The following is a 26083-nucleotide window of genomic DNA, read 5'->3' as shown; positions in this document are numbered from 1 at the left end:
TTAAGGGTTGTGTTAATTATGAGTCGGGCGATGAGGAGAAAGAAACGATAAAACGGGCGTTAAAACGGGATAAATCCGCCCCCCCCCCCCCCTTCCCGCCCGCCGCCATTTTGCGGCTTCAGCGCCTCCACACCCACACTCCCGCTTTAAAAACACCCCGAAAACGCCCCAAAACCGCCAGGAAACGTGTGCGACCCCCCAAAATCCGCCCGAGTTTGGTTCGTCTCTCGGGAGGGTGAAGAAGGAGCCGCTCGAGCGCTGCTTTGCGACGCCGCTAAAACCCCGTTCGGCCGCGGCTGAAGGCGACGGGGGGAACAGCGGGTCGGGAGAAGGGGTTGGGAAGCGCGGATCGAGCGCCAAAAGCCTCCCCCCACCACCGCTGCCACGGCCCTTACCGATCCAGCCCCCGCGCCGTCCCGCCGCCGACTGCCGCTTTCCCGCCCTTGCGCGCTCATCCCCTTCGCTGCGACAGCGCCTCCCATTGGCTGCGCCCTCCCTTGAGCCCGCCCCCGCCGGGGAAAGCGCGTTGTGATTGGTTGGTGTGGCGGAAGGATATGGCCGCCGCGCCTCTGTTGTGGGGGGGCGCGGAAGAGTCCCAAGAGCGGTAAAAAAGGGCCCAAAAATGGGCCGGAAAGGACCAAAATCAGGTTCCAAAAGGTGCAAAAGGGCAAAAAGCACCTTGAAAGACGCAAAAAGATGCTAAAAGAGCCCAAAATGGACCAAAAGGGCACAAACGGGACAAATAAACCTGAAAAAGGTGGGGAAAAGGTACAAAAAAGACCAAAAATGGACCAAATGGACCCCAAAAGGTGCGAAAAGGGACAAAAAGGTGCAAAACGGACCCAAAAATGGACCAAAAGGTGCGAAAAGGGACAAAAAGGTGCAAAACGGAGCCAAAAATGGACCAAATGGGCCCCAAAAGGTGCGAAAAGGGACAGAAAGGTGCAAAACGGAGCCAAAAATGGACCAAAAGGTGCGAAAAGGGACAAAAAGGTGCGAAATGGACCCAAAAATGGACGAAAAATGGATAAAATGTGCAAAAAGGACCCCAAAAGGACCAAAAAAAGAACCCAATGAGGGATGCAAAAAGGTCCCAGAAAAGGAGCCCTAAAAAGGTCAAAAAGAAAACCTAAAATAGGAATAGAAAGCACCCAAAAGGTCTCCAAATCAGCCCAAAAAGCACCTAAAATGGACACAAAAAGGGATCAAAAAATAGACCCAAAACTTGGCATAAAATGGCCCAAAAAGGCCCCAAAATGGGATCAAAAAGGCACCAAAATGGCCTCCAAATGACCTAAACTTCACAGAAAATTACCATAAAAAAGCCAAAATGCCCCCAAATGGACCAAAAAATGAATCTCAAAATGGTCCTAAAAATTGGACTCCAAAATGACACAAAAGAACACAAAAGAGCCCCCAAATTTTCCTTAAAAGGGTCTAAAATGGTGCCAAAATGGCACCAAAATAGCCCCAAAATAACCCAAAATGGTCCTAAAAATGAACCCCAAAAGTGCCATAAAAATGGAGCCAAAAAAAAGCAACAAATGAACCCCAAAAATCCCCAAAACAGCCCCAAAAATAACTCAAAAAAGCCCCCAAAATGGTCCTAAAGATGAACCCCAAAACTGATACAAAAATGGACCCAAAAAAGGCAACAAATGAACCCCAAAAGTCCCCAAAAGTGACTCAAAAAAGCCCCAAAATGGTCCCAAAAATGAACCTCAAGTGCCATAAAAATGGAGCCAGAAAAGGCAACAAATGAACCCCAAAAGTCCCCAAAACAGCCCCAAAAATGCCCAAAAATGACCCAAAAATGGTCCTAAAAATGATCCCCAAAACTGCCACAAAAATGGATCCAAAAATGGCAACAAATGAACCCCAAAAGTCCCCAAAAAAGACTCAAAAAAGCCCCCAAAATGGTCCCAAAAATGAACCTCAAGTGCCACAAAAATGGACCCAAAAATGGCAACAAATGAACCCCAAAAGTCCCCAAAAATGACTCAAAAAAGCCCCCAAAATGACCCAAAATGGTCCTAAAAATGAACCCCAAAACTGATACAAAAATGGACCCAAAAATGGCAACAAATGAACCCCAAAAGTCCCCAAAAATGACCCAAAAAAGCCCAAAAATGGTCCTAAAAATGAACTCCAAAAACGGGCCCATAAATGACCCAAAAATGGCAACAAATGACCCCCCCAAAGTCCCCAAAAATGACTCAAAAAAGCCCCAAAAATGACCCAAAAATGACCCAAAAATCCCCCAAAATGGTCCTAAAAATGAGCCTCAAGTGCCATAAAAATGGAGCCAAAAAAGGCAACAAATGAACCCCAAAAGTCCCCAAAAGTGACTCAAAAAAGCCCAGAAATGACCCAAAAATGGGAAATTTGGGGTCAAATGAAGAAATTTGGGGCAAAGGTGTGGGAAAAGTGGGAAATTTGGATCAAATTGGGGGAAAATGGGGCAAATTGGGGGGAAAAGTAGGAAATTTGGGTCAAAGTGGGAAATTTGCGGTCAAATGGAGGAAATTTGGGGCAAAGGTGTGGGAAAAGTGGGGAATTTATGTCAAAATGGAGGAAAAGTGGGAAAATTGGGGGGAAAAGCGGGAAATTTGGGTCAAAGTGGAGGAAAAGTGGGAAAATTGGATCAAATTGGGGGAAAATTGGGCAAACTGGGGGGAAAGTGGAAAATTTGGACAAAAAAGTGGGAAAATTGGGTCAAATGGAGGAAAAATGGGAAAATTGGGGGGAAAATTGGGGCAAAATGGACTAAAAGTGGGAAAATTGGGGAAAATTGGAGGAAAGGTGAGAAAATTGGGTCAAATTGGTTGGAAAAGTGGGAAACTTGGGGTCAAATGGAGGAAATCTGGGGCAAATTGTGGGGAAAAGTGGGAAATTTGGGAAAAGTGGAGGAAAAGTGGGAAAATTGGATCAAATTGGGGGGAAAATTGGGGCAAATTGGGGGAAAAGTGGGGAATTTGCGCAAAATGGAGGAAAATGGGGAAATTTGGGGCCAAATGAAGGAAATTTGGGCAAAATGGAGAAAAAGTGGGAAATTTGGGGTCAAATGGAGGAAAAGTGGGAAAACTGGATCAAATTGGGGGGAAAATTGGGGCAAATTGTGGGAAAACTGGGAAATTTGGGCAAAATGGGGGGAAAAGTGGGAAAATTGGGGTCAAATGGGGGAAATCTGGGAAAACTGGATCAAATTGGGGGAAAATTGGGGCAAAATGGGGGGAAAAGTGGGAAATTTGGGTCAAAGTGGAGGAAAAGTGGGAAAATTGGGGCAAATTGGACTAAAAGTGGGAAAATTGGGGGGAAAGTGGGAAAATTGGGTCAAATTGGGGGGAAAAGTGGGGAATTTGGGGTCAAATGGAGGAAGTCTGGGGCAAATTGGGGGAAAAGTGGGGAATTTGGGTCAAAATGGAGGAAAAGTGGGAAAATTGGGGGAAAAGTGGGAAATTTGGATCAAATTGGGGGAAAATGGGGCAAATTGGGGGGAAAGTGGGAAATTTGGGGTCAAATAGAGGAAATTTGGGGCAAAGGTGTGGGAAAAGTGGGAAATTTGGGTCAAAATGGAGGAAAAGTGGGAAAATTGGGGGAAAAGTGGGAAATTTGGGTCAAAGTGGAGGAAAAGTGGGAAAACTGGATCAAATTGGGGGGGAAATTGGTGCAAATTGGGGGGAAAAGTGGGAAATCTGGGCAAAATGAGGGAAAAATGGGAAATTTGGGGTCAAATGGTGGAAATCTGGGGCAAATTGGGGGGAAAAGTGGGGAATTTGGGTCAAAATGGAGGAAAAGTGGGAAAATTGGGTCAAAGTGGTGGAAAAGTGGGAAAATTGGGGGGAAATTAGAGCAAATGGGGGGGAAAGTGGGAAAATTGGGTCAAATTGGTTGGAAAAGTGGGAAATTTGGGGTCAAATGGAGGAAATCTGGGGCAAATTGGGGCAAAATAGGGGGAAAGTGGGAAAATTGGGTCAAAATGGACTAAAAGTGGGAAATTTGGGGTCAAATGGAGGAAATCTGGGGCAAATTGGGGGGAAAAGTTGGGAATTTGGGTCAAAATGGAAGAAAAGTGGGAAAATTTGGGGGGAAAAGTGGGAAATTTGGGTCAAAGTGGTGGAAAAGTGGGAAAATTGGGGGGAAATTAGAGCAATTGGGGGGAAACGTGGGAAAATTGGGTCAAATTGGTTGGAAAAGTGGGAAATTTGGGGTCAAATGGAGGAAATCTGGGGCAAATTGGGGCAAAATAGGGGGAAAGTGGGAAAATTGGGGCAAAATGGACTAAAAGTGGGAAATTTGGGGTCAAATGGAGGAAATCTGGGGCAAATTGGGGGGAAAAGTTGGGAATTTGGGTCAAAATGGAAGAAAAGTGGGAAAATTTGGGGGGAAAAGTGGGAAATTTGGGTCAAAGTGGTGGAAAAGTGGGAAAATTGGGGGGAACTTAGAGCAATTGGGGGGAAACGTGGGAAAATTGGGTCAAATTGGTTGGAAAAGTGGGAAGTTTGGGGTCAAATGGAGGAAATCTGGGGCAAATTGGGGCAAAATGGGGGGAAAAGTGGGAAAATTGGGGCAAAATGGACTAAAAGTGGGAAAATTGGGGTCAAATGGAGGAAATCTGGGGCAAATTGGGGGGAAAAGTGGGGGATTTGGGCCAAATGAGGGCAAATTGTGTCCCTTGGAGCAAACCTGGAGTAAATTTGGTGCAAAACCGAGGAAGTTGATTGAAAGCCAATGGACTGAGGTCACTTTTGGGGCTGTTTCAGGGGACAATCCCCTCGGGACTCTTTGGGAGGGTCCCTGGGGGTCCCTGTGGCCAGACCCATCTATGGGCAGGGGGTGAAGGTGCCGCTGGCGTCAGGCGCCGATCGGGTGTCGGGGGGGGGGTCCCAAAAATATCCCTTTGTGTGAGGAACAAAGGGCTGTGGGGGAGGGGCAGGGTTTGGGGCTGGGGGGGGAGGGATGGGGGGTCCCACCTGTCCTTTGTCTGTCCATCCCATCCCCCTCCCTGGGGGCCTTTGCTCTTGCCTCATCCAGCCCAGAATAAACCGGGGGGAGGGGAGGGGGGAGTTGAGGGGGGTCCCGTGGGGCTGGGGGGGGTCCCATGGGGCTGGGGGGGGTCCCATGGGGTTGGGGGGGGTGGTGAGGCTGGGGGGGGGTCCCATGGAGCTGGGGGGGTGGTGAGGCTGGGGGGGGGTCCCATGGGGCTGGGGGGGGTTGGTGAGGCTGAGGGGGGTCCCATGAGGCTGGGGGGGTCCCATGGGGCTGGGGGGGTTGGTGAGGCTGTGGGGGGCTCCCATGAGGCTGGGGGGGGGGTCTGGTGATGCTGGGGGGTGTCCCATGAGGCTGGGGGGGTCCCATGGGGCTGGGGGGGGTGGTGAGGCTGGAGGGGGGGTCCCGTGGGGCTGGGGGGGTCCCATGGGGCTGGGGGAGTGGTGAGGCTGGGGGGGGGTCCCGTGGGGCTGGGGGGGGTCTGGTGAGGCTGGGGGGGGTCCATGGGGGAGGGGGAATGTGGCCAGGGGGGTTCTATGGGGCTGGGGGGGTCCTGTGGGGCTGGGGGGTCCTGTGGGGCTGGGGGGGGTCCAATGTGGCTGGGGGGGGTCCCATGAGGCTGGAGGGGTCCCGTGGGGCTGGGGAATGTGGCCAGGGGGGTCCCATGGGGCTGGGGGGGGTCTGGTGGGTCTGGGGGGTCCCATGGGGCTGGGGGGGTCCCATGGGGCTGGGGGGGGGGTCCATGGGGGAGGGGGGATGTGTCCAGGGGGGTCCCATGGGGCTGGGGAATGTGGCCAGGGGGGTTCTATGGGGCTGGGGGGGTCCCATGGGGCTGGGGGGGGGTCCATGGGGGAGGGGGGATGTGTCCAGGGGGGTCCCATGGGGCTGGGGAATGTGGCCAGGGGGGTTCTATGGGGCTGGGGGGGTCCCATGGGGCTGGGGGGGGGGGTTCCATGGGGGAGGGGGGTCCCGTAGGGCTGGGGGGGTCCCATGGGGCTGGGGAATGTGGCCAGGGGGGTTCTATGGGGCTGGGGGGTTCTATGGGGCTGGGGGGGTCCCATGGGGCTGGGGGGGGGGTCCATGGGGGAGGGGGGATGTGTCCAGGGGGGTCCCATGGGGCTGGGGGGTCCCATGGGGCTGGGGGGGTCCATGGGGGAGGGGGGATGTGTCCAGGGGGGTCCCATGGGGCTGGGGGGGGGGTCCCATGGGCTGAGACGTGACTGTGGGGTGGCCTTGAGGTGCCCCCCCCTCATCCCCCCCCAGTGACGCAGCTGAGGGGGGGAGGGGGGGAGATATAAGGGGGGGCTTCCCCGGGCAGTGCCTGCAGAGCCACGGGCAGGTGGGGCAACTGGGAACACTGGGAGGGGCTGCGGGGGGGGACTGGGAGGGAGCCAGAGGGACTGGGAGGCACTGGGAGGGTCTATGGGGGGGACTGGGAGGGAGTCAGAGGGACTGGGAGGCACTGGGAGGGTCTGAGGGGGGACTGGGAGGGACTAGGGGAGGACTGGGAGGGACTGGGGAGGACTGGGAGGGACTGGGGGGGGGCACTGGGAGGGACTGGGAAGGTCCATGAGGAGGACTGGGAGGGAGTCAGAGGGACTGGGAGGCACTGGGAGGGTCTATGGGGGGGACTGGGAGGGAGTCAGAGGGACTGGGAGGCACTGGGAGGGACTGGGGGGGCACTGGGAGGGACTAGGGGAGGACTGGGAGGGACTGGGGGGGCACTGGGAGGGACTAGGGGAGGACTGGGAGGGACTGGGGGGGCATTGGGAGGGACTGGGAGGGTCTGGGGGGGGGACTGGGAGGGAGTCAGAGGGACTGGGAGGCACTGGGAGGGACTAGGGGAGGACTGGGAGGGACTGGGAGGGTCTGGGGGGAACTGGGAAGGTCTATGAGGAGGACTGGGAGGGAGTCAGAGGGACTGGGAGGGTCTGGGGGGGGGACTGGGAGGGAGTCATAGGGACTGGGAGGCACTGGGAGGGTCTATGGGGGAGACTGGGAGGGAGCCAGAGGGACTGGGAGGCACTGGGAGGGTCTGAGGGGGGACTGGGAGGGAGTCACAGGGACTGGGAGGCACTGGGAGGGTCTATGGGGAGGACTGGGAGGGAGTCAGAGGGACTGGGAGGCACTGGGAGGGTCTATGGGGAGGACTGGGAGGGAGTCAGAGGGACTGGGAGGCACTGGGAGGGTCTGAGGGGGGACTAGGAGGGACTAGGGGAGGACTGGGAGGGATTGGGGGGGCACTGGGAGGGACTGGGAAGGTCCATGAGGAGGACTGGGAGGGAGTCAGAGGGACTGGGAGGCACTGGGAGGGTCTATGGGGGGGACTGGGAGGGAGCCAGAGGGACTGGGAGGCACTGGGAGGGTCTGAGGGGGGACTGGGAGGGACTGGGGAGGACTGGGAGGGACTGGGGGGGCACTGGGAGGGACTGGGGGGGCACTGGGAGGGACTGGGAGGGTCTGGGGGGAACTGGGAAGGTCCATGAGGAGGACTGGGAGGGAGCCAGAGGGACTGGGAGGCACTGGGAGGGTCTGAGGGGGGACTGGGAGGGACTAGGGGAGGACTGGGAGGGATTGGGGGGGCACTGGGAGGGATTGGGGGGGCACTGGGAGGGACTGGGAAGGTCCATGAGGAGGACTGGGAGGGAGTCAGAGGGACTGGGAGGCACTGGGAGGGTCTATGGGGGGAACTGGGAGGGAGTCAGAGGGACTGGGAGGCACTGGGATGGTCTGAGGGGGGACTGGGAGGGACTAGGGGAGGACTGGGAGGGACTGGGGGGGCACTGGGAGGGACTGGGGGGGCACTGGGAGGGACTGGGAGGGACTGCGGGGAACTGGGAAGGTCCATGAGGAGGACTGGGAGGGAGTCAGAGGGACTGGGAGGCACTGGGAGGGTCTGGGATGATACTGGGAGGGTCTGGGGGTGACTGGGAGGGAACTGGGAGGGAGTCAGATGGACTGGGGGGGTACTGGGAGGGAACTGGGAGGTTCTGGGATGATACTGGGAGGGTCTGGGGGTGACTGGGAGGGAACTGGGAGGGAGTCAGAGGGACTGGTGGGGTACTGGGAGGGAACTGGGAGGTTCTGGGATGATACTGGGAGGGTCTGGGGAGGGATTGGGAGGGAACTGGGAGGGACTGGAGGAACTGGGAGGGTCTGGGGGAAGGGGAAGGGCACTGGGGAGATACTGGGACATACTGGGAAAGTACCTACTGGGGGATGGTGGGACATACTGGGACATACTGGGACATACTGGAACAGGAGCAGAGACTGCACCAGAGTCGGCACCGTCCCACAGCCCCGAGGCCACAGAGAAAGGTGGGGGGCACTGGGAGGGACTGGGAGGGACTGGGAGGAACTGGGAGGGCACTGGGAGGAACTGGGAAGGGACTGGGGGGCAATGGAAGGGACTGGGACAAACTGGGAGGGACTGGAAGGAACTGGGAGCACTGGAGAAGAACAGGAGATGATGGGACCAGTGAGGAGGAGGACTTGGGATGGAGTCAACTGGGAGGAACTGGGATGGACTGGAAGGAACTGGGAGCCCTGGAGAAGAACAGGAGATGATAGGACCAGTGAGGAGGAAGACTTGGGTTGGGGTGAACTGGGAGGAACTGGGAGGAACTGAGAGCACTGGAGATCAGGAGATGATGAGATCAGTGAGAAGGACTTGGGATGGGGTGAACTGGGAGGAACTGGGAGGAACTGGAAAGAACTGGAAGCACTGAAGAGGAACAGGAGATGATGGGACCAGGGAAGGAAAGGGATTGGGATGGGGTGAACTGGGAGGAACTGGGAGGGACTGGAGAAGAACAGGAGATGATGGGACCAGGGAAGGGAAAGGCTTGGGATGGGTAAACTGGGAGGAACTGGGAAGGACTGGAAGGAACTGGGAGGAACTGGGCGCACTGGAGAAGAACAGGAGATGATGGGACCAGGGAAGGAAAGGGCTTGGGATGGGGTGAACTGGGAGGAACTGGGAGGGACTGGAAGGAACTGGGATGGACTGAAGAGGAACAGGAGATGATGGGACCAGGGAAGGAAAGGGATTGGGATGGGGTGAACTGGGAGGAACTGGGAGGGACTGGAGAAGAACAGGAGATGATGGGACCAGTGGGGAGAATGACTTGGGATGGAGTCAACTGGGAGGAACTGGGAGCACTGGAGAAGAACAGGAGATGATGGGACCAGTGAGGAGAAGGACTTGGGATGGAGTCAACTGGGAGGGACTGGGAGGGACTGGAGAAGAACTGGAGATGATGGGACCAGGTAGGGAAAGACTTGGGATGGAGTGAACTGGGAGTAACTGGGAGGAACTGGAAAGAACTGGGAGCACTGGAGAAGAACAGGAGATGATGGGACCAGTGAGGAGAAGGACTTGGGATGGAGTCAACTGGGAGGAACTGGGAGCACTGGAGAAGAACAGGAGATGATGGGACCAGGGAGGAGAAGGACTTGGGATGGAGTCAACTGGAGGAACTGGGAGCACTGGAGAAGAACAGGAGATGATGGGACCAGGGAATGGAAAGACTTGGGATGGGGTGGACTGGGAGTAACTGGGAGGAACTGGAAAGAACTGGGAGCACTGGAGAAGAACAGGAGATGATGGGACCAGCAAGAAGGACTTGGGATGGAGTTAACTGGGAGGAACTGGGATGGACTGGAGAAGAACTGGAGATGATGGGACCAGGGAATGGAAAGACTTGGGATGGGGTGGACTGGGAGTAACTGGGAGGAACTGGAAAGAACTGGGAGCACTGGAGAAGAACAGGAGATGATGGGACCAGCAAGGAGAAGGACTTGGGATGGAGTTAACTGGAGGAACTGGGATGGACTGGAGAAGAACTGGAGATGATGGGACCAGGGAATGGAAAGACTTGGGATGGGGTGGACTGGGAGGAACTGGGAGGAACTGGGATGGACTGAAGAAGAACAGGAGATAATGGGACCAGGGAAGGGAAAGGTTTGGGATGGGGTGGACTGGGAGGAACTGGGATGAACTGGGAGGCCCTGCCCTGCCCAGAGCCAGCATGCCTGACGTGGAGATGGCCGAGTTCGGCGAGGCCGCCCCGTACCTGCGCAAGCCCGAGAGGGAGCGTTTGGCTGCCCAGACCCGGCCCTTCGACCTCAAGAGGGACATTTTTGTCCCTGACGACAGGGACGAGTTCGTCAAGGCCGCCATCGTCAGCAGGGACGGGGCCAAGGTCACGGCCCAGACCGAGCACGGCAAGGTGGGGCTGGGCAGGGCCCCCAACTGCCACCTGCAGCCCCAGGGGGGCACCCACACCCAGCCCACCTTCTCCATCTGGAACCCATCCCACCACCACCCAGACCCCATCCCACCTTCTCCATCTGGAACCCATCCCACCACCCAGACCCAGCCCACCTTCTCCATCTGGAACCCATCCCACCACCCTGAGACCCCAGCCCACCTTCTCCATCACTTGAGGGACCCCCAGTCCCCATCCCACCTTCTCCATCACTTGAGGGACCCCCAGACCCCATCCCACCTTCTCCATCACTTGAGGGATCCCCAGACCCCATCCCACCTTCTCCATCTGGAACCCATCCCACCACCCAGACCCCAGCCCACCTTCTCCATCACTTGAGGGACCCCCAGACCCCACCCCACCTTCTCCATCACTTGAAAGACCCCCAGACCCCATCCCACCTTCTCTATCATTTGAGGGACCCCCAGACCCCATCCCACCTTCTCCATCACTTGAGGGACCCCCAGACCCCACCCCACCTCTCCATCACTTGAAAGACCCCCAGACCCCATCCCACCTTCTCTATCATTTGAGGGACCCCCAGACCCCATCCCACCTTCTCCATCACTCGAGGGATCCCCAGACCCCATCCCACCTTCTCCATCACTTGAGGGACCCCCAGTCCTCATCCCACCTTCTCCATCACTTGAGGGACACCCAGACCCCATCCCACCTTCTCCATCACTCGAGGGACCCCCAGTCCCCATCCCACCTTCTCCATCACTTGAGGGATCCCCAGACCCCATCCCACCTTCTCCATCACTTGAGGGACCTCCAGATCCCATCCCACCTTCTCCATCTGGAACTCATCCCACCACCACCCAGACCCCATCCCACCCTCTCCATCACTTGAAAGACCCCCAGACGCCATCCCACCTTCTCCATCTGGAACCCATCCCACCACAACCCAGACCCCATCCCACCTTCTCCATCTGGAACTCATCCCACCACCACCCAGACCCCATCCCACCTTCTCCATCACTTGAAAGACCCCCAGACCCCATCCAACCTTCTCCATCTGGAACCCATCCCACCACCACCCAGACCCCATCCCACCTTCTCCATCTGGAACCCATCCCACCACCAGCCAGACCTCAACCCACCTTCTCCATCATTTGAGGGACACCCAGACCCCATCCCATCTTCTCCATCTGGAACCCATCCCACCACCACCCAGACCCCAGCCCACCTTCTCCATCACTTGAAAGACCCCCAGACCCCATCCCACCTTCTGGAGACCCCCAGAAACAGCTGGAACCTGCCCCAGCACCCCCAGACCCCATCCCACCTTCTCCATCTGGAACCCATCCCACCACCACCCAGACCCCATCCCACCTTCTCCATCACTTGAGGGACCCCCAGACCCCATCCCACCTTCTCCATCACTTGAGGGACCTCCAGATCCCATCCCACCTTCTCCATCACTTGAGGGACCCCCAGATCCCATCCCACCTTCTCCTTCTGGAACCCATCCCAGCACCACCCAGTCCCCATCCCACCTTCCCCATCACTTGAGATGTGATTGAGAGACCCCCCAGACCCCATCCCACCTTCTCCATCACTTGGGGGACCCCCAGACCCCATCCCACCTTCTCCATCACTTGAGGGACCCCCACACCCCATCCCACCTTCTCCATCACTTGAGGGACCCCCAGACCCCATCCCACCTTCTCCATCACTTGAAAGACCCCCAGACCCCATCCCATCTTCTCCATCTAGGACCCATCCCAGTACCACCATCCCACCTTCTCCATCTGGAACCCATCCCACCTCCACCGAGTCCCCATCCCACCTTCTCCATCACTTGAAAGACCCCCACACACCATCCCACCTTCTCCATCTGGAACCCATCCCACCACCACCCAGACCCCATCCCACCTTCTCCATGTGGAACCCATCCCAGCACCACCCAGTCCCCATCCCACCTTCCCCATCACTTGAGGGAACCCCACACCCCATCCCACCTTCTCCATCTGGAACCCATCCCACCACCAGCCAGACCTCAACTCATCTTCTCCATCACTTGAGGGACACCCAGACCCCATCCCACCTTCTCCATCACTTGAAAGACCCCCAGACCCCATCCCACCTTCTCCATCACTTGAGGGACCCCCACACCCCATCCCACCTTCTCCATCTGGAACCCATCCCAGCACCCTGAGACCCCATCCCACCTTCTCCATCTGGAACCCATCCCACCACCCTGAGACCCCATCCCACCTTCTCCATCTGGAACCCATCCCACCACCACCCAGTCCCCATCCCACCTTCTCCATCACTTGAGGGACCCCCACACCTCAGCCCACCTTCTCCATCTGGAACCCATCCCACCACCACCCAGACCCCATCTCACCTTCTCTATGTGGAACCCATCCCACCATCACACAGTCCCCAGCCCACCTTGTCCATCTGGAACCCATCCCTCCACCACCCAGACCCCATCCCACCATCTCCATGTGGAACCCATCCCACCACCACCCAGTCCCCAGCCCACCTTCTCCATCTGGAACCCATCCCACCACCACCCAGACCCCATCTCACTTTCTCTATGTGGAACCCATCCCACCATCACCCAGTCCCAGCCCACCTTGTCCATCTGGAACCCATCCCACCACCACCCAGACCCATCCCACCTTCTCCATCTGGAACCCATCCCACCACCCTGAGACCCCATCCCACCTTCTCCATCTGGAACCCATCCCACCTCCACCGAGTCCCATCCCACCTTCTCCATCACTTGAGGGACCCCCAGACCCCATCCCACCTTCTCCATCACTTGAGGGACCCCCAAATCTTCTCCTGCACCCCAATTCTCCCAAGACCCCACCCCACCTTTCCCACCTCTCCCCACCCCATGGTGTCCTCCTGCCCTCGAGCAGACGGTGACGGTCAAGGAGGACGAGATCATGCAGCAGAACCCTCCCAAGTTCGACAAGATCGAGGACATGGCCATGCTGACCTTCCTCCACGAGCCCGCCGTCCTCTACAACCTCAAGGAGCGTTACGCTTCTTGGATGATCTACGTGAGTCTCTGGCACCACCAAAGCTTCTCCAGACCCCACCTAGAAGCTTCCTCCTCAACCCACCTCGTGCCACCAAGACCCAACATCTCCCATCCTGGGGAGGTGGCAGCTGGTGGCTTTGCCTCACCTGCCCCTTTCTCCAGACCTACTCAGGGCTCTTCTGTGTCACCGTCAACCCCTACAAGTGGTTGCCCGTCTACAACGCCGAGGTGGTGGCCGCCTACCGGGGCAAGAAGAGGAGTGAAGCTCCTCCCCACATCTTCTCCATCTCTGACAACGCCTACCAGAACATGCTGACGGGTAGGGACGGGACCCCCCTGCCCAGACCCACAGCCCTGTCACACACCCCTCCCCCCATGAGTGGGGTGGAGAGATGAAGGGGAACCTTGAGGTTCCTCCTGACCACCCATGGCACCACCCACCCAACTGACCAATCACTCACCCATCCAACTGACCACCCATGGCACCAACACATCCAACTGACCACCCAACTGACCACCCATGGCACCAACACATCCAACTGACCACCCACCCATCCAACTGACCACCCCTGGCACCACCCACCCAACCGACCATCCACCCACCCAACTGACCACTCATGGCACCAACACATCCAACTAAGCACCCACCTATCCAACTGACCACCCATGGCACCACCCACCCAACTGACCACCCATGGCACCACCCACCCAACTGACCACCCAACTGACCACCCATGGCACCAACACATCCAACTGACCACCCACCCATCCAACTGACCACCCATGGCACCAACACATCCAACTGACCACCCACCCACCCAACTGACCACCCATGGCACCAACACATCCAACTAACCACCCACCCATCACAACTGACCACCCATGGCACCAACCACCCAACTGACCACCCACCCACCCAACTGAACACCCATGGCACCAACCACCCAACTGACCACCCATGGCACCAACACATCCAACTGACCACCCACCCATCCAACTGACCACCCATGGCACCACCCACCCAACTGACCACCCACCCACCCAACTAACCACTCATGGCACCAACCACCCAACTGACCACCCATGGCACCAACACATCCAACTGACCACCCACCCATCCAACTGACCACCCATGGCACCAACCACCCAACTGACCACCCACCCACGCAACTGACCACCCATGGCACCAACCACCCAACTGACCACCCACCCACCCAACTGAACACCCATGGCACCAACCACCCAACTGACCACCCACCCACCCAACTGAACACCCATGGCACCAACCACCCAACTGACCACCCATGGCACCAACACATCCAACTGACCACCCACCCATCCAACTGAACACCCATGGCACCAACCACCCAACTGACCACCCAACTGACCACCCATGGCACCAACACATCCAACTGACCACCCACCCACCCAACTGACCACCCATGGCACCAACACATCCAACTGACCACCCACCCATCCAACTGACCACCCATGGCACCAACACATCCAACTGACCACCCAACTGACCACCCATGGCACCAACCACCCAACTGACCACCCAATTGACCACCCATGGCACCAACACATCCAACTGACCACCCACCCACCCAACTGAACACCCATGGCACCAACACATCCAACTGACCACCCACCCACCCAACTGACCACCCATGGCACCAACCACCCAACTGATCACCCACCCATCCAACTGACCACTCATGGCACCAACCACCCAACTAACCACCCACCCATCCAACTGACCACTCATGGCACCAACCACCCAACTAACCACCCACCCATCCAACTGACCACCCATGGCATCAACACATCCAACTAAGCACCCACCCACCCATGGCACCAACCACCCAACTGACCACCCACCCATCCAACTGACCACCCATGGCACCAACCACCCATGGCACCAACCACCCAACTGACCACCCACCCACCCAACTGACCACCCATGGCACCACCCACCCAACTGACCACCCACCCACCCAACTGACCACTCATGGCACCAACCACCCAACTGACCACCCATGGCACCAACACATCCAACTGACCACCCACCCATCCAACTGACCACCCATGGCACCACCCACCCAACTGACCAATCACTCACCCATCCAACTGACCACCCATGGCACCAACACATCCAACTGACCAATCACTCACCCATCCAACTGACCACCCATGGCACCAACACATCCAACTGACCACCCACCCATCCAACTGACCACCCATGGCACCAACCCACCCAACTGACTACCCAACTGACCACCCATGGCACCAACACATCCAACTGACCAATCACTCACCCATCCAACTGACCACCCATGGCACCAACACATCCAACTGACCACCCACCCATCCAACTGACCACCCATGGCACCAACCCACCCAACTGACTACCCAACTGACCACCCATGGCACCAACACATCCAACTAACCACCCACCCATCCAACTGACCACCCCTGGCACCACTCACCCAACCGACCATCCACCCACCCAACTGACCACTCATGGCACCAACACATCCAACTAAGCACCCACCTATCCAACTGACCACCCATGGCACCACCCACCCAACTGACCACCCAACTGACCACCCATGGCACCAACACATCCAACTGACCACCCACCCATCCAACTGACCACCCATGGCACCAACCACCCAACTGACCACCCACCCACCCAACTGAACACCCATGGCACCAACCCACCCAACTGACCACCCAACTGACCACCCATGGCACCAACACATCCAACTAACCACCCACCCACCCAACTGACCACCCATGGCACCAACACATCCAACTAACCACCCACCCATCCAACTGACCACCCATGGCACCACCCACCCAACTGACCACCCATGGCACCAACACATCCAACTAACCACCCACCCACCCAACTGACCACTCATGGCACCACCCACCCAACTGACCACCCACCCATCCAACTGACCACCCATGGCACCAACCACCCAACTGACCACCCAACTGACCACCCATGGCACCAACACATCCAACTGACCACCCACCCATCCAACTGACCACCCATGGCACCAACCCACCCAACCGACCACCCACCCATCCAACTGACCACCCATGGCACCAACCCACCCAACTGACCACCCAACTGACCACCCATGGCACCAACACATCCAACTGACCACCCACCCACCCAACTGACCACTCATGGCACCACCCACCCAACTGACCACCCACCCATCCAACTGACCACCCATGGCACCACCCACCCAACTGACCACCCACCCACCCAACTGACCACTCATGGCACCAACCACCCAACTGACCACCCATGGCACCAACACATCCAACTGACCACCCACCCATCCAACTGACCACAGATGGCACCACCCACCCAACTGACCACCCACCCACCCAACTGACCACTCATGGCACCAACCACCCAACTGACCACCCATGGCACCAACCACCCAACTGACCACCCACCCATCCAACTGACCACCCATGGCACCAACCACCCAACTGACCACCCACCCATCCAACTGACCACCCACCCATCCAACTGACCACCCATGGCACCAACCCACCCAACTGACCACCCACCCACCCAACTGACCACTCATGGCACCAACCACCCAACTGACCACCCATGGCACCAACACATCCAACTGACCACCCACCCATCAAACTGACCACCCATGGCACCAACACATCCAACTGACCACCCACCCATCCAACTGACCACCCATGGCACCAACCCACCCAACTGACCACCCACCCACCCAACTGACCACTCATGGCACCAACCACCCAACTGACCACCCATGGCACCAACACATCCAACTGACCACCCACCCATCCAACTGACCACAGATGGCACCACCCACCCAACTGACCACCCACCCACCCAACTGACCACTCATGGCACCAACCACCCAACTGACCACCCATGGCACCAACCACCCAACTGACCACCCACCCATCCAACTGACCACCCATGGCATCAACACATCCAACTGACCACCCACCCATCCAACTGACCACCCATGGCACCAACACATCCAACTGACCACCCACCCATCCAACTGACCACCCATGGCACCAACACATCCAACTGACCACCCACCCATCCAACTGACCACCCATGGCACCAACACATCCAACTGACCACCCACCCATCCAACTGACCACCCATGGTACCAACCACCCATGGCACCAACCACCCAACTGACCACCCACCCACCCAACTGAACACTCATGGCACCAACCACCCAACTGACCACCCACCCACCCAACTGAACACCCATGGCACCAACACATCCAACTGACCACCCACCCATCAAACTGACCACCCATGGCACCAACACATCCAACTGACCACCCACCCATCCAACTGACCACCCATGGCACCAACACATCCAACTGACCACCCACCCATCCAACTGACCACCCATGGCACCAACCCACCCAACTGAACACCCATGGCACCAACCACCCAACTGACCACCCACCCACCCAACTGACCACCCATGGCACCAACACATCCAACTGACCACCCACCCTCCCAACTGACCACCCATGGCACCAACACATCCAACTGACCACCCACCCACCCAACTGACCACCCATGGCACCAACACATCCAACTGACCACCCACCCACCCAACTGACCACCCATGGCACCCACCCACCCAACTAACCACCCACCCATCCAACTGACCACCCATGGCACCACCCACCCAACTGACCACCCACCCACCCAACTGAACACCCATGGCACCAACCACCAACCTCCTTCCTCTTCCTCGCCCCACCAGATCGGGAGAACCAGTCCATCCTCATCACGTGAGTGAGCTCCGTCCCTCAGCTCAGCCCCACCGCTCCCCACGGCCACCATCACACCCCCTGGACCTGGGGGTGGGATCTGTGGTCCATCTCCAACCCTCAGCCCCGGGACTCTTCTCTCTCCTCGGTGGCTCCAGCGGAGAATCCGGGGCGGGGAAGACGGTCAACACCAAGAGGGTCATCCAGTACTTCGCCGTCATTGCTGCCATTGGCGACCGCGGCAAGAAGGAGACGGGGTCACCAGGCAAGGTGAGGGGAGTGGGGGCACCAACTTCCCCCCCTGGCATCAACCCACCCAACTGACCACCCATGGCACCAACACACCCAACTGACCACCCACCCACCCAACTGACCACTCATGGCACCACCCACCCAACTGACCACCCATGGTACCATCCATCCAACTGACCACTCATGGCACCACCCACCCAACTGACCACCCATGGTACCATCCATCCAACTGATCACCCACCCACCCAACTGATCACTCATGGCACCAACCACCCAACTGACCACCCATGGCACCAACCACCCAACTGACCACTCATGGCACCAACCACCCAACTGACCACCCACCCACCCAACTGATCACTCATGGCACCAACCACCCAACTGACCACCCACCCACCCAACTGATCACTCATGGCACCACCCACCCAACTGACCACTCATGGCACCACCCACCCAACTGACCACCCATGGTACCATCCATCCAACTGATCACCCATGGCACCAACCACCCAACTGACCACTCATGGCACCAACCACCCAACTGACCACCCACCCACCCAACTGATCACTCATGGCACCAACCACCCAACTGACCACTCATGGCACCACCCACCCAACTGAGCACTCATGGCACCACCCACCCAACTGACCACCCATGGTACCCACCCATCCAACTGACCACCCACCCACCCAACTGGCCACCCATGGAACCAACCACTCAACTGACCACCCACCCACCCAACTGACCACCCATGGAATCACCCACCAACTGAATACCCACCCACCCAACTGGCCACTCATGGCACCACCCACCCAACTGACCACCCACCCACCCAATTGACCACCCATGGCACCACCTACCCAACTGACCAACCACCCACCCAACTGTCCACCCATGGCACCAACCACCCAACTGACCACCCACCCATCCAACTGACCACCCATGGAACCACCCACCCAACTGACCACCCATGGAACCACCCACCCAACTGACCAACCACCCACCCAACTGACCACCCATGGCACCAACCACCCAACTGACCAACCACCCACCCAACTGACCACCCATGGAACCACCCACCCAACCGACCACCCATGGCACCAACCGATCACCCACCCACCCAAATGACCACCCCTGGCACCAACCACTCAACTGACCACCCACTCACCCAACTGACCACTCATGGCACCACCCACCTAATCAACCACCTACCCACCCAACTGACCACCCATGGCACCAACACACCCAACCAACCACACTCCCTCCCAATCTACCACCCATGGCACTACCCACCCAACTAACCACCCACCCACCCAACTGACCACCCATGGCACTACCCACCCAACTGACCACCCACCCACCCAACTGACCACTCATGGCACCAACCACCCAACCGACCACCCAATGGCACCAACCCACCCAACCACCCACCCACCCATCCAACTGACCACCCATGGCACCAACCACTCAACTGACCACCCACCCACCCAACTGACCACCCATGGCACCACCTACCCAACCAACCACCCACCCACCCAATTGACCACCCATGGCACCACCTACCCAACTGACCACCCACACACCCAACTGACCACCCATGGCACCAACCCACCCAACCAACCACCCAATGGCACCAACCCACCCAACCACCCACCCACCCACCCAACTGACCACTCACCCCCCTGCCCACCACCCCCAAACCTCCTGGACCTCTGTGTCCATCCCACCCACCCTCCCCTGACATCCCCCACCCCACTTGTGTCCCCTCCCTCCCCACCAGGGCACCCTGGAGGACCAGATCATCCAGGCCAACCCGGCCTTGGAGGCCTTTGGCAACGCCAAGACCGTCCGCAACGACAACTCGTCGCGCTTCGTGAGTCCGTGGGGCGGGTGTGTGGGGCGGGAGCCGTGGGGCAGGCGGCAGCTCCACGCCCACGGCGCCGCTCCCCCAGGGCAAGTTCATCCGGATCCACTTCGGGGCCACCGGGAAACTGGCGTCGGCCGACATCGAGACCTGTGAGTGGGCTGAGGCGGCCGGATCGGGGTGTGATGGTTGTGCATCCCGCTGTCTGGGCTGGGAGGGACTGGGAGGGACTGGGAGGGGACTGGGAGGGAACTGGGAGGGAGTGGGGGAGGGACTGGGAGGGAACTGGGAGGGAACTGGAGAAGAACAGGAGATGATGGGATCAGTAAGGAGAATGACTTGGGATGGAGTCAACTGGGAGGGACTGGGAGGGACTGGGAGGGAGTGGGGGAGGGACTGGGAGGGAACTGGGAGGGAACTGGAGAAGAACAGGAGATGATGGGATCAGTAAGGAGAATGACTTGGGATGGAGTCAACTGGGAGGAACTGGGAGGGACTGGAGAGGAACTGGGAGGGACTGGAGAAGAACAGGAGATGATGGGACCAGCAAGGAGAATGACTTGGGATGGAGTCAACTGGGAGGGACTGGGAGGGACTGGGAGGGAACTGGAGAAGAACAGGAGATGATGGGATCAGTAAGGAGAGTGACTTGGGATGGAGTCAACTGGGAGGGAACTGGAGAGGAACTGGGAGGGAGTGGGGGAGGGACTGGGAGGGAACTGGGAGGGAACTGGGAGGGAACTGGAGAAGAACAGGAGATGATGGGACCAGCGAGGAGAATGACTTGGGATGGAGTCAACTGGGAGGGACTGGAGAGGAACTGGGAGGGAGTGGGGGAGGGATTGGGAGGGAACTGGGAGGGAACTGGAGAAGAACAGGAGATGATGGGATCAGTAAGGAGAATGACTTGGGATGGAGTCAACTGGGAGGGACTGGAGAGGAACTGGGAGGGAGTGGGGGAGGGACTGGGAGGGAACTGGGAGGAAGTGGGGGAGGGACTGGGAGGGAACTGGAGAAGAACAGGAGATGATGGGATCAGTAAGGAGAGCGACTTGGGATGGAGTCAACTGGGAGGGACTGGGAGGGACTGGGAGGGAGTGGGGGAGGGACTGGGATGGAACTGGGAGGAAGTGGGGGAGGGACTGGGAGGGAACTGGAGAAGAACAGGAGATGATGGGACCCGCAAGGAGAATGACTTGGGATAGAGTCAACTGGGAGGGACTGGGAGGGACTGGAGAGGAACTGGGAAGGACTGGAGAAGAACAGGAGATGATGGGACCAGTAAGGAGAGCGACTTGGGATGGAGTCAACTGGGAGGGACTGGGAGGGACTGGGAGGGAACTGGAGAAGAACAGGAGATGATGGGATCAGTAAGGAGAGTGACTTGGGATGGAGTCAACTGGGAGGGACTGGAGAGGAACTGGGAGGGAGTGGGGGAGGGACTGGGAGGGAACTGGGAGGGAACTGGGAGGGAACTGGAGAAGAACAGGAGATGATGGGACCAGCGAGGAGAATGACTTGGGATGGAGTCAACTGGGAGGGACTGGAGAGGAACTGGGAGGGAGTGGGGGAGGGACTGGGAGGGAACTGGGAGGGAGTGGGGGAGGGACTGGGAGGGAACTGGGAGGAAACTGGAGAAGAACAGGAGATGATGGGACCAGTAAGGAGAGCGACTTGGGATGGAGTCAACTGGGAGGAACTGGGAGGAGCTGGGAGCACTGGAGAAGAACAGCAGATGATGAGATCATGGAGGAAAAGGACTTGGGTTGGGGTCAACTGGGAGGAACTGGGAGGGACTGGAGAGGAACTGGGAAGGACTGGAGAAGAACAGGAGATGATTGGACCAGCAAGGAGAATGACTTGGGATGGAGTTAACTGGGAGGAACTGGGAGGGACTGGAGAACAGGAGATGATGGAGCCAGCAAGGAGAACGACTTGGGATGGAGTCAACTGGGAGGAACTGGGAGGGAACTGGGAGGGAACTGGGAGGAAACTGGAGAAGAACAGGAGATGATGGGACCAGTGAGGAGAAGGACTTGGGATGGAGTCAACTGGGAGGAACTGGGAGGAGCTGGGAGCACTGGAGAAGAACAGCAGATGATGAGACCATGGAGGAAAAGGACTTGGGTTGGGGTCAACTGGGAGGAACTGGGAGGGACTGGAGAGGAACTGGGAAGGACTGGAGAAGAACAGGAGATGATTGGACCAGCAAGGAGAATGACTTGGGATGGAGTCAACTGGGAGGAACTGGGAGCATTGGAGAAGAACAGGAGATGATGGGACCAGGAAAGGGAAAGACTTGGGATGGAGTCAACTGGGAGGAACTGGGAGGGACTGGGAGGAACTGGGAGCATTGGAGAAGAACAGAAGATGATGGGACCAGTGAGGAGAACAACTTGGGATGGAGTCAACTGGGAGGGACTGGGAGGGACTGGAGAGGAACTGGGAGGGACTGGAGAAGAACAGGAGATGATAGGACCAATGAGGAGAAGGACTTGGGAAGGGGTTGACTGGAGGAACTGGGAGGGACTGGGATGGACTGGAGAGGAACAGGAGATGATGGGACCAGCAAGGAGAACGACTTGGGATGGAGTCAACTGGGGGGGACTGGGAGGGACTGGAGAGGAACTGGGAGGGAACTGGAGAAGAACAGGAGACGATGGGATCAGCAAGGAGAATGACTTGGGATGGAGTCAACTGGGAGGGACTGGAGAGGAACTGGGAGGGACTGGAGAAGAATAGGAGATGATGAGATCAGTGAGGAGAAGTACTTGGGATGGAGTCAACTGGGAGGGACTGGGAGGGACTGGAGACAACTGGGAGGGACTGGAGAAGAACAGGAGATGATGGGACCAATGAGGAGGACTTGGGAAGGGGTTGACTGGGAGGAACTGGGAGGGACTGGGACGGACTGGAGAGGAACAGGAGATGATGGGACCAGCAAGGAGAACGACTTGGGATGGAGTCAACTGGGAGGGACTGGAGAGGAACTGGGAGGGACTGGAGAAGAACAGGAGATGATGAGATCAGTGAGGAGAAGGACTTGGGATGGGATCAACTGGGAGGAACTGGGAGCCTTGGAGAAGAACAGGAGATGATGAGACCAGTGAGGAGAAAGACTTGGGAGGGGGTTGACTGGAGGAACTGGGAGGGACTGGGATGGACTGGAGAGGAACAGGAGATGATGAGACCAGTGAGGAGAAGGACTTGGGTTGGGGTGAACTGGGAGGAATGGGTCAGAAATGGGAGCACTGGAAAAGAACAGGAGATGATGGGACCATTGAGTAGAAGAACTTGGGATGGCGTCCCCAACCTCCACCCACCTTCTCTGTGTCTCCACCACAGACCTCCTGGAGAAGTCCCGAGTCATCTTCCAGCTCAAGGCTGAGAGGAACTACCACATCTACTACCAGATCCTGTCCAACAAGAAGCCAGAGCTGCTGGGTCAGCCCCCCGTGGACACTCATCCCCTCTCCCACCCCAGGGAGGCTCCTCTGCCCATCCCAACCCTGTCTTCTCCTCCCAGACATGATGTTGGTGACCAACAACCCCTACGACTACGCCTTCATCTCCCAAGGAGAGACCACGGTGCCGTCCATCGACGACGGAGAGGAGCTCCAAGCCACGGATGTGAGACGGGGAAGGGCCACCAGGCTGGGGTGTGGGGCTACCTGGAGAAGACCTTGACCCATTGTTGTGTCCTGCAGAGCGCTTTTGACGTCCTGGGCTTCACCCAAGAGGAGAAGAACTCCATCTACAAGCTGACGGGCGCCATCATGCACTTTGGCAACATGAAGTTCAAGCAGAAGCAACGGGAGGAGCAAGCGGAGCCCGACGGCACCGAAGGTGGGTCCAAGCCGAGGTCACGGGGTGGGGGGTGAAGGTGGAAGCCCAGGGGCCTCCAGCTTCATGTCTTCTCCTCCAGAGGCCGACAAGTCAGCCTACCTGATGGGTCTGAACTCAGCTGATCTCCTCAAGGGGTTGTGTCACCCCCGGGTCAAGGTGGGCAACGAGTACGTCACCAAGGGGCAGAATGTCCAGCAGGTGAGGAGGACGCCCCCAGAACGTCCCTCTCTGGTGTGACACAGCGGCACCTCCCGGCAAGGAGGACACCAGGAGCGCTGCCATCCTCATGGGTGGGTGGGATGTCCATCATCTGCCAGGTGATTTACGCCGTCGGGGCTTTGGCCAAGGCTGTCTATGAGAAGATGTTCAACTGGATGGTGACCAGGATCAACAACTCGCTGGAGACCAAGCAGCCGCGGCAGTACTTCATCGGCGTGCTGGACATCGCCGGCTTCGAGATCTTCGATGTACGTTCTGCTTGAAGCCCTTGGCTTGACTCAGTTGATGGTCCGTTGACCTTGTTGGGTCTCAAGTTGAGCCTGTTGACTGAATGAGGTGGTTGGTTGAACCCATTGGGTCTCAAATTGATCCTGTTGGTCTCATTGGGTGGTCAGTTGACCTCATTGGGTCTCAAGATGACCCAGTTGATCTCATTGGGTCGCCAGTTGACCTCGTTGGGCCTCAAATTGGTCCCATTGACCATATGAGGTGGTCAGTTGACGCCATTTGGTCTCAAATTGATCCTGTTGGTCTCAATGGGTGGTCAGTTGACCTCATTGGGTCTCAAGATGACCCTGTTGATCTCATTGGATGGTCAGTTGACCCCACTGGGTCTCAAGTTGATCCCATTGTTCTTATTGGGTGGTCAGTTGACCTCATTGGGTCTCAAGATGACCCAGTTGATCTCATTGGGTGGTCAGTTGAAACTGTTGGGTCTCAAGTTGAGCCTGTTGACCGCATGAGGTGGTTGGTTGACCCCATTGGGTCTCAAATTGATCCTGTTGATCTCAATGGGTGGTCGGTTGACCTCATTGGATCTCAAGATGACCCAGTTGATCTCATTGGGTCGCCAGTTGACCTCGTTGGGCCTCAAGTTGGTCCCATTGACCATATGAGGTGGTCAGTTGTCCCCATTGGGTCTCAAATTGATCCTGTTGGTCTCAATGGGTGGTCGGTTGACCCCACTGGGTCTCAAGTTGATCCCATTGTTCTTATTGGGTGGTCAGTTGACCTCATTGGGTCTCAAGATGACCCAGTTGATCTCATTGGGTGGTCAGTTGAACCCATTGGGTCTCAAGTTGAGCCCGTTGATCACATGAGGTGGTAATTGATCCTGTTGATCTCATTGGGTGGTCAGTTGACCCCATTGGGTCTCAAGATGACCCAGTTGATCTCATTGGGTGGTCAGTTGACCCCGTTGGGTCTCAAATTGATCCCATTGATCTCATTGGGTGGTCAGTTGACCCCATTGGGTCTCAAGATGACCCAGTTGATCTCATTGGGTGGTCAGTTGACCCCGTTGGGTCTCAAATTGATCCCATTGATCTCATTGGGTGGTCAGTTGACCTCATTGGGTCTCAAGATGACCCAGTTGATCTCATTGGGTGGTCAGTTGACCCCGTTGGGTCTCAAATTGATCCTGTTGCTCTCATCGGGTGGTCAGTTGACCTCACTGGATCTCAAGATGACCCAGTTGATCTCATTGGGTGGTCAGTTGACCTCGTTGGATCTCAGAATGATCCAGTTGATCTCATTGGGTGGTCAATTGACCTCATTGGATCTCAAGATGACCCAGTTGATCTCATTGGATGGTCGGTTGAACCCACTGGGTCTCAAGTTGATCCCATTGTTCTTATTGGGTGGTCAGTTGACCTCATCGGGTCTCAAGATGACCCAGTTGATCTCATTGGGTGGTCAATTGACCTCATTGGATCTCAAGATGACCCAGTTGATCTCATTGGGTCGCCAGTTGACCTCGTTGGGCCTCAAGTTGATCCCATTGACCATATGAGGTGGTCAGTTGACCTCATTGGGTCTCA

The 26083-nt window shown here is 57.4% G+C and overlaps 1 protein-coding gene across 1 annotated transcript in view; it reads left to right on the top strand.

The window, feature by feature from the left end:
• The first annotated feature begins 10019 nt into the window (after positions 1-10019).
• The window catches only part of LOC104562001 (myosin-7), a 35029-nt gene continuing 18965 nt past the window's right edge, over positions 10020-26083 (top strand). Inside the window, exons 1-12 of the mRNA XM_062019875.1 lie at positions 10020-10220; positions 13139-13282; positions 13426-13582; positions 18075-18102; positions 18240-18351; positions 20115-20207; positions 20287-20350; positions 23544-23642; positions 23725-23828; positions 23906-24044; positions 24124-24242; positions 24362-24511. Of these exons, the coding sequence (XP_061875859.1) occupies positions 10020-10220; positions 13139-13282; positions 13426-13582; positions 18075-18102; positions 18240-18351; positions 20115-20207; positions 20287-20350; positions 23544-23642; positions 23725-23828; positions 23906-24044; positions 24124-24242; positions 24362-24511 (1410 nt within the window). The remainder of the gene's footprint in view (positions 10221-13138; positions 13283-13425; positions 13583-18074; positions 18103-18239; positions 18352-20114; positions 20208-20286; positions 20351-23543; positions 23643-23724; positions 23829-23905; positions 24045-24123; positions 24243-24361; positions 24512-26083) is intronic.

Source organism: Colius striatus, unplaced genomic scaffold (genome assembly GCF_028858725.1).
Source record: "Colius striatus isolate bColStr4 unplaced genomic scaffold, bColStr4.1.hap1 scaffold_34, whole genome shotgun sequence".
NCBI lineage: Eukaryota > Metazoa > Chordata > Aves > Coliiformes > Coliidae > Colius > Colius striatus.
Note: the sequence above shows the minus strand (reverse complement) of the source record. Positions and strands in the feature narration are given on the sequence as shown.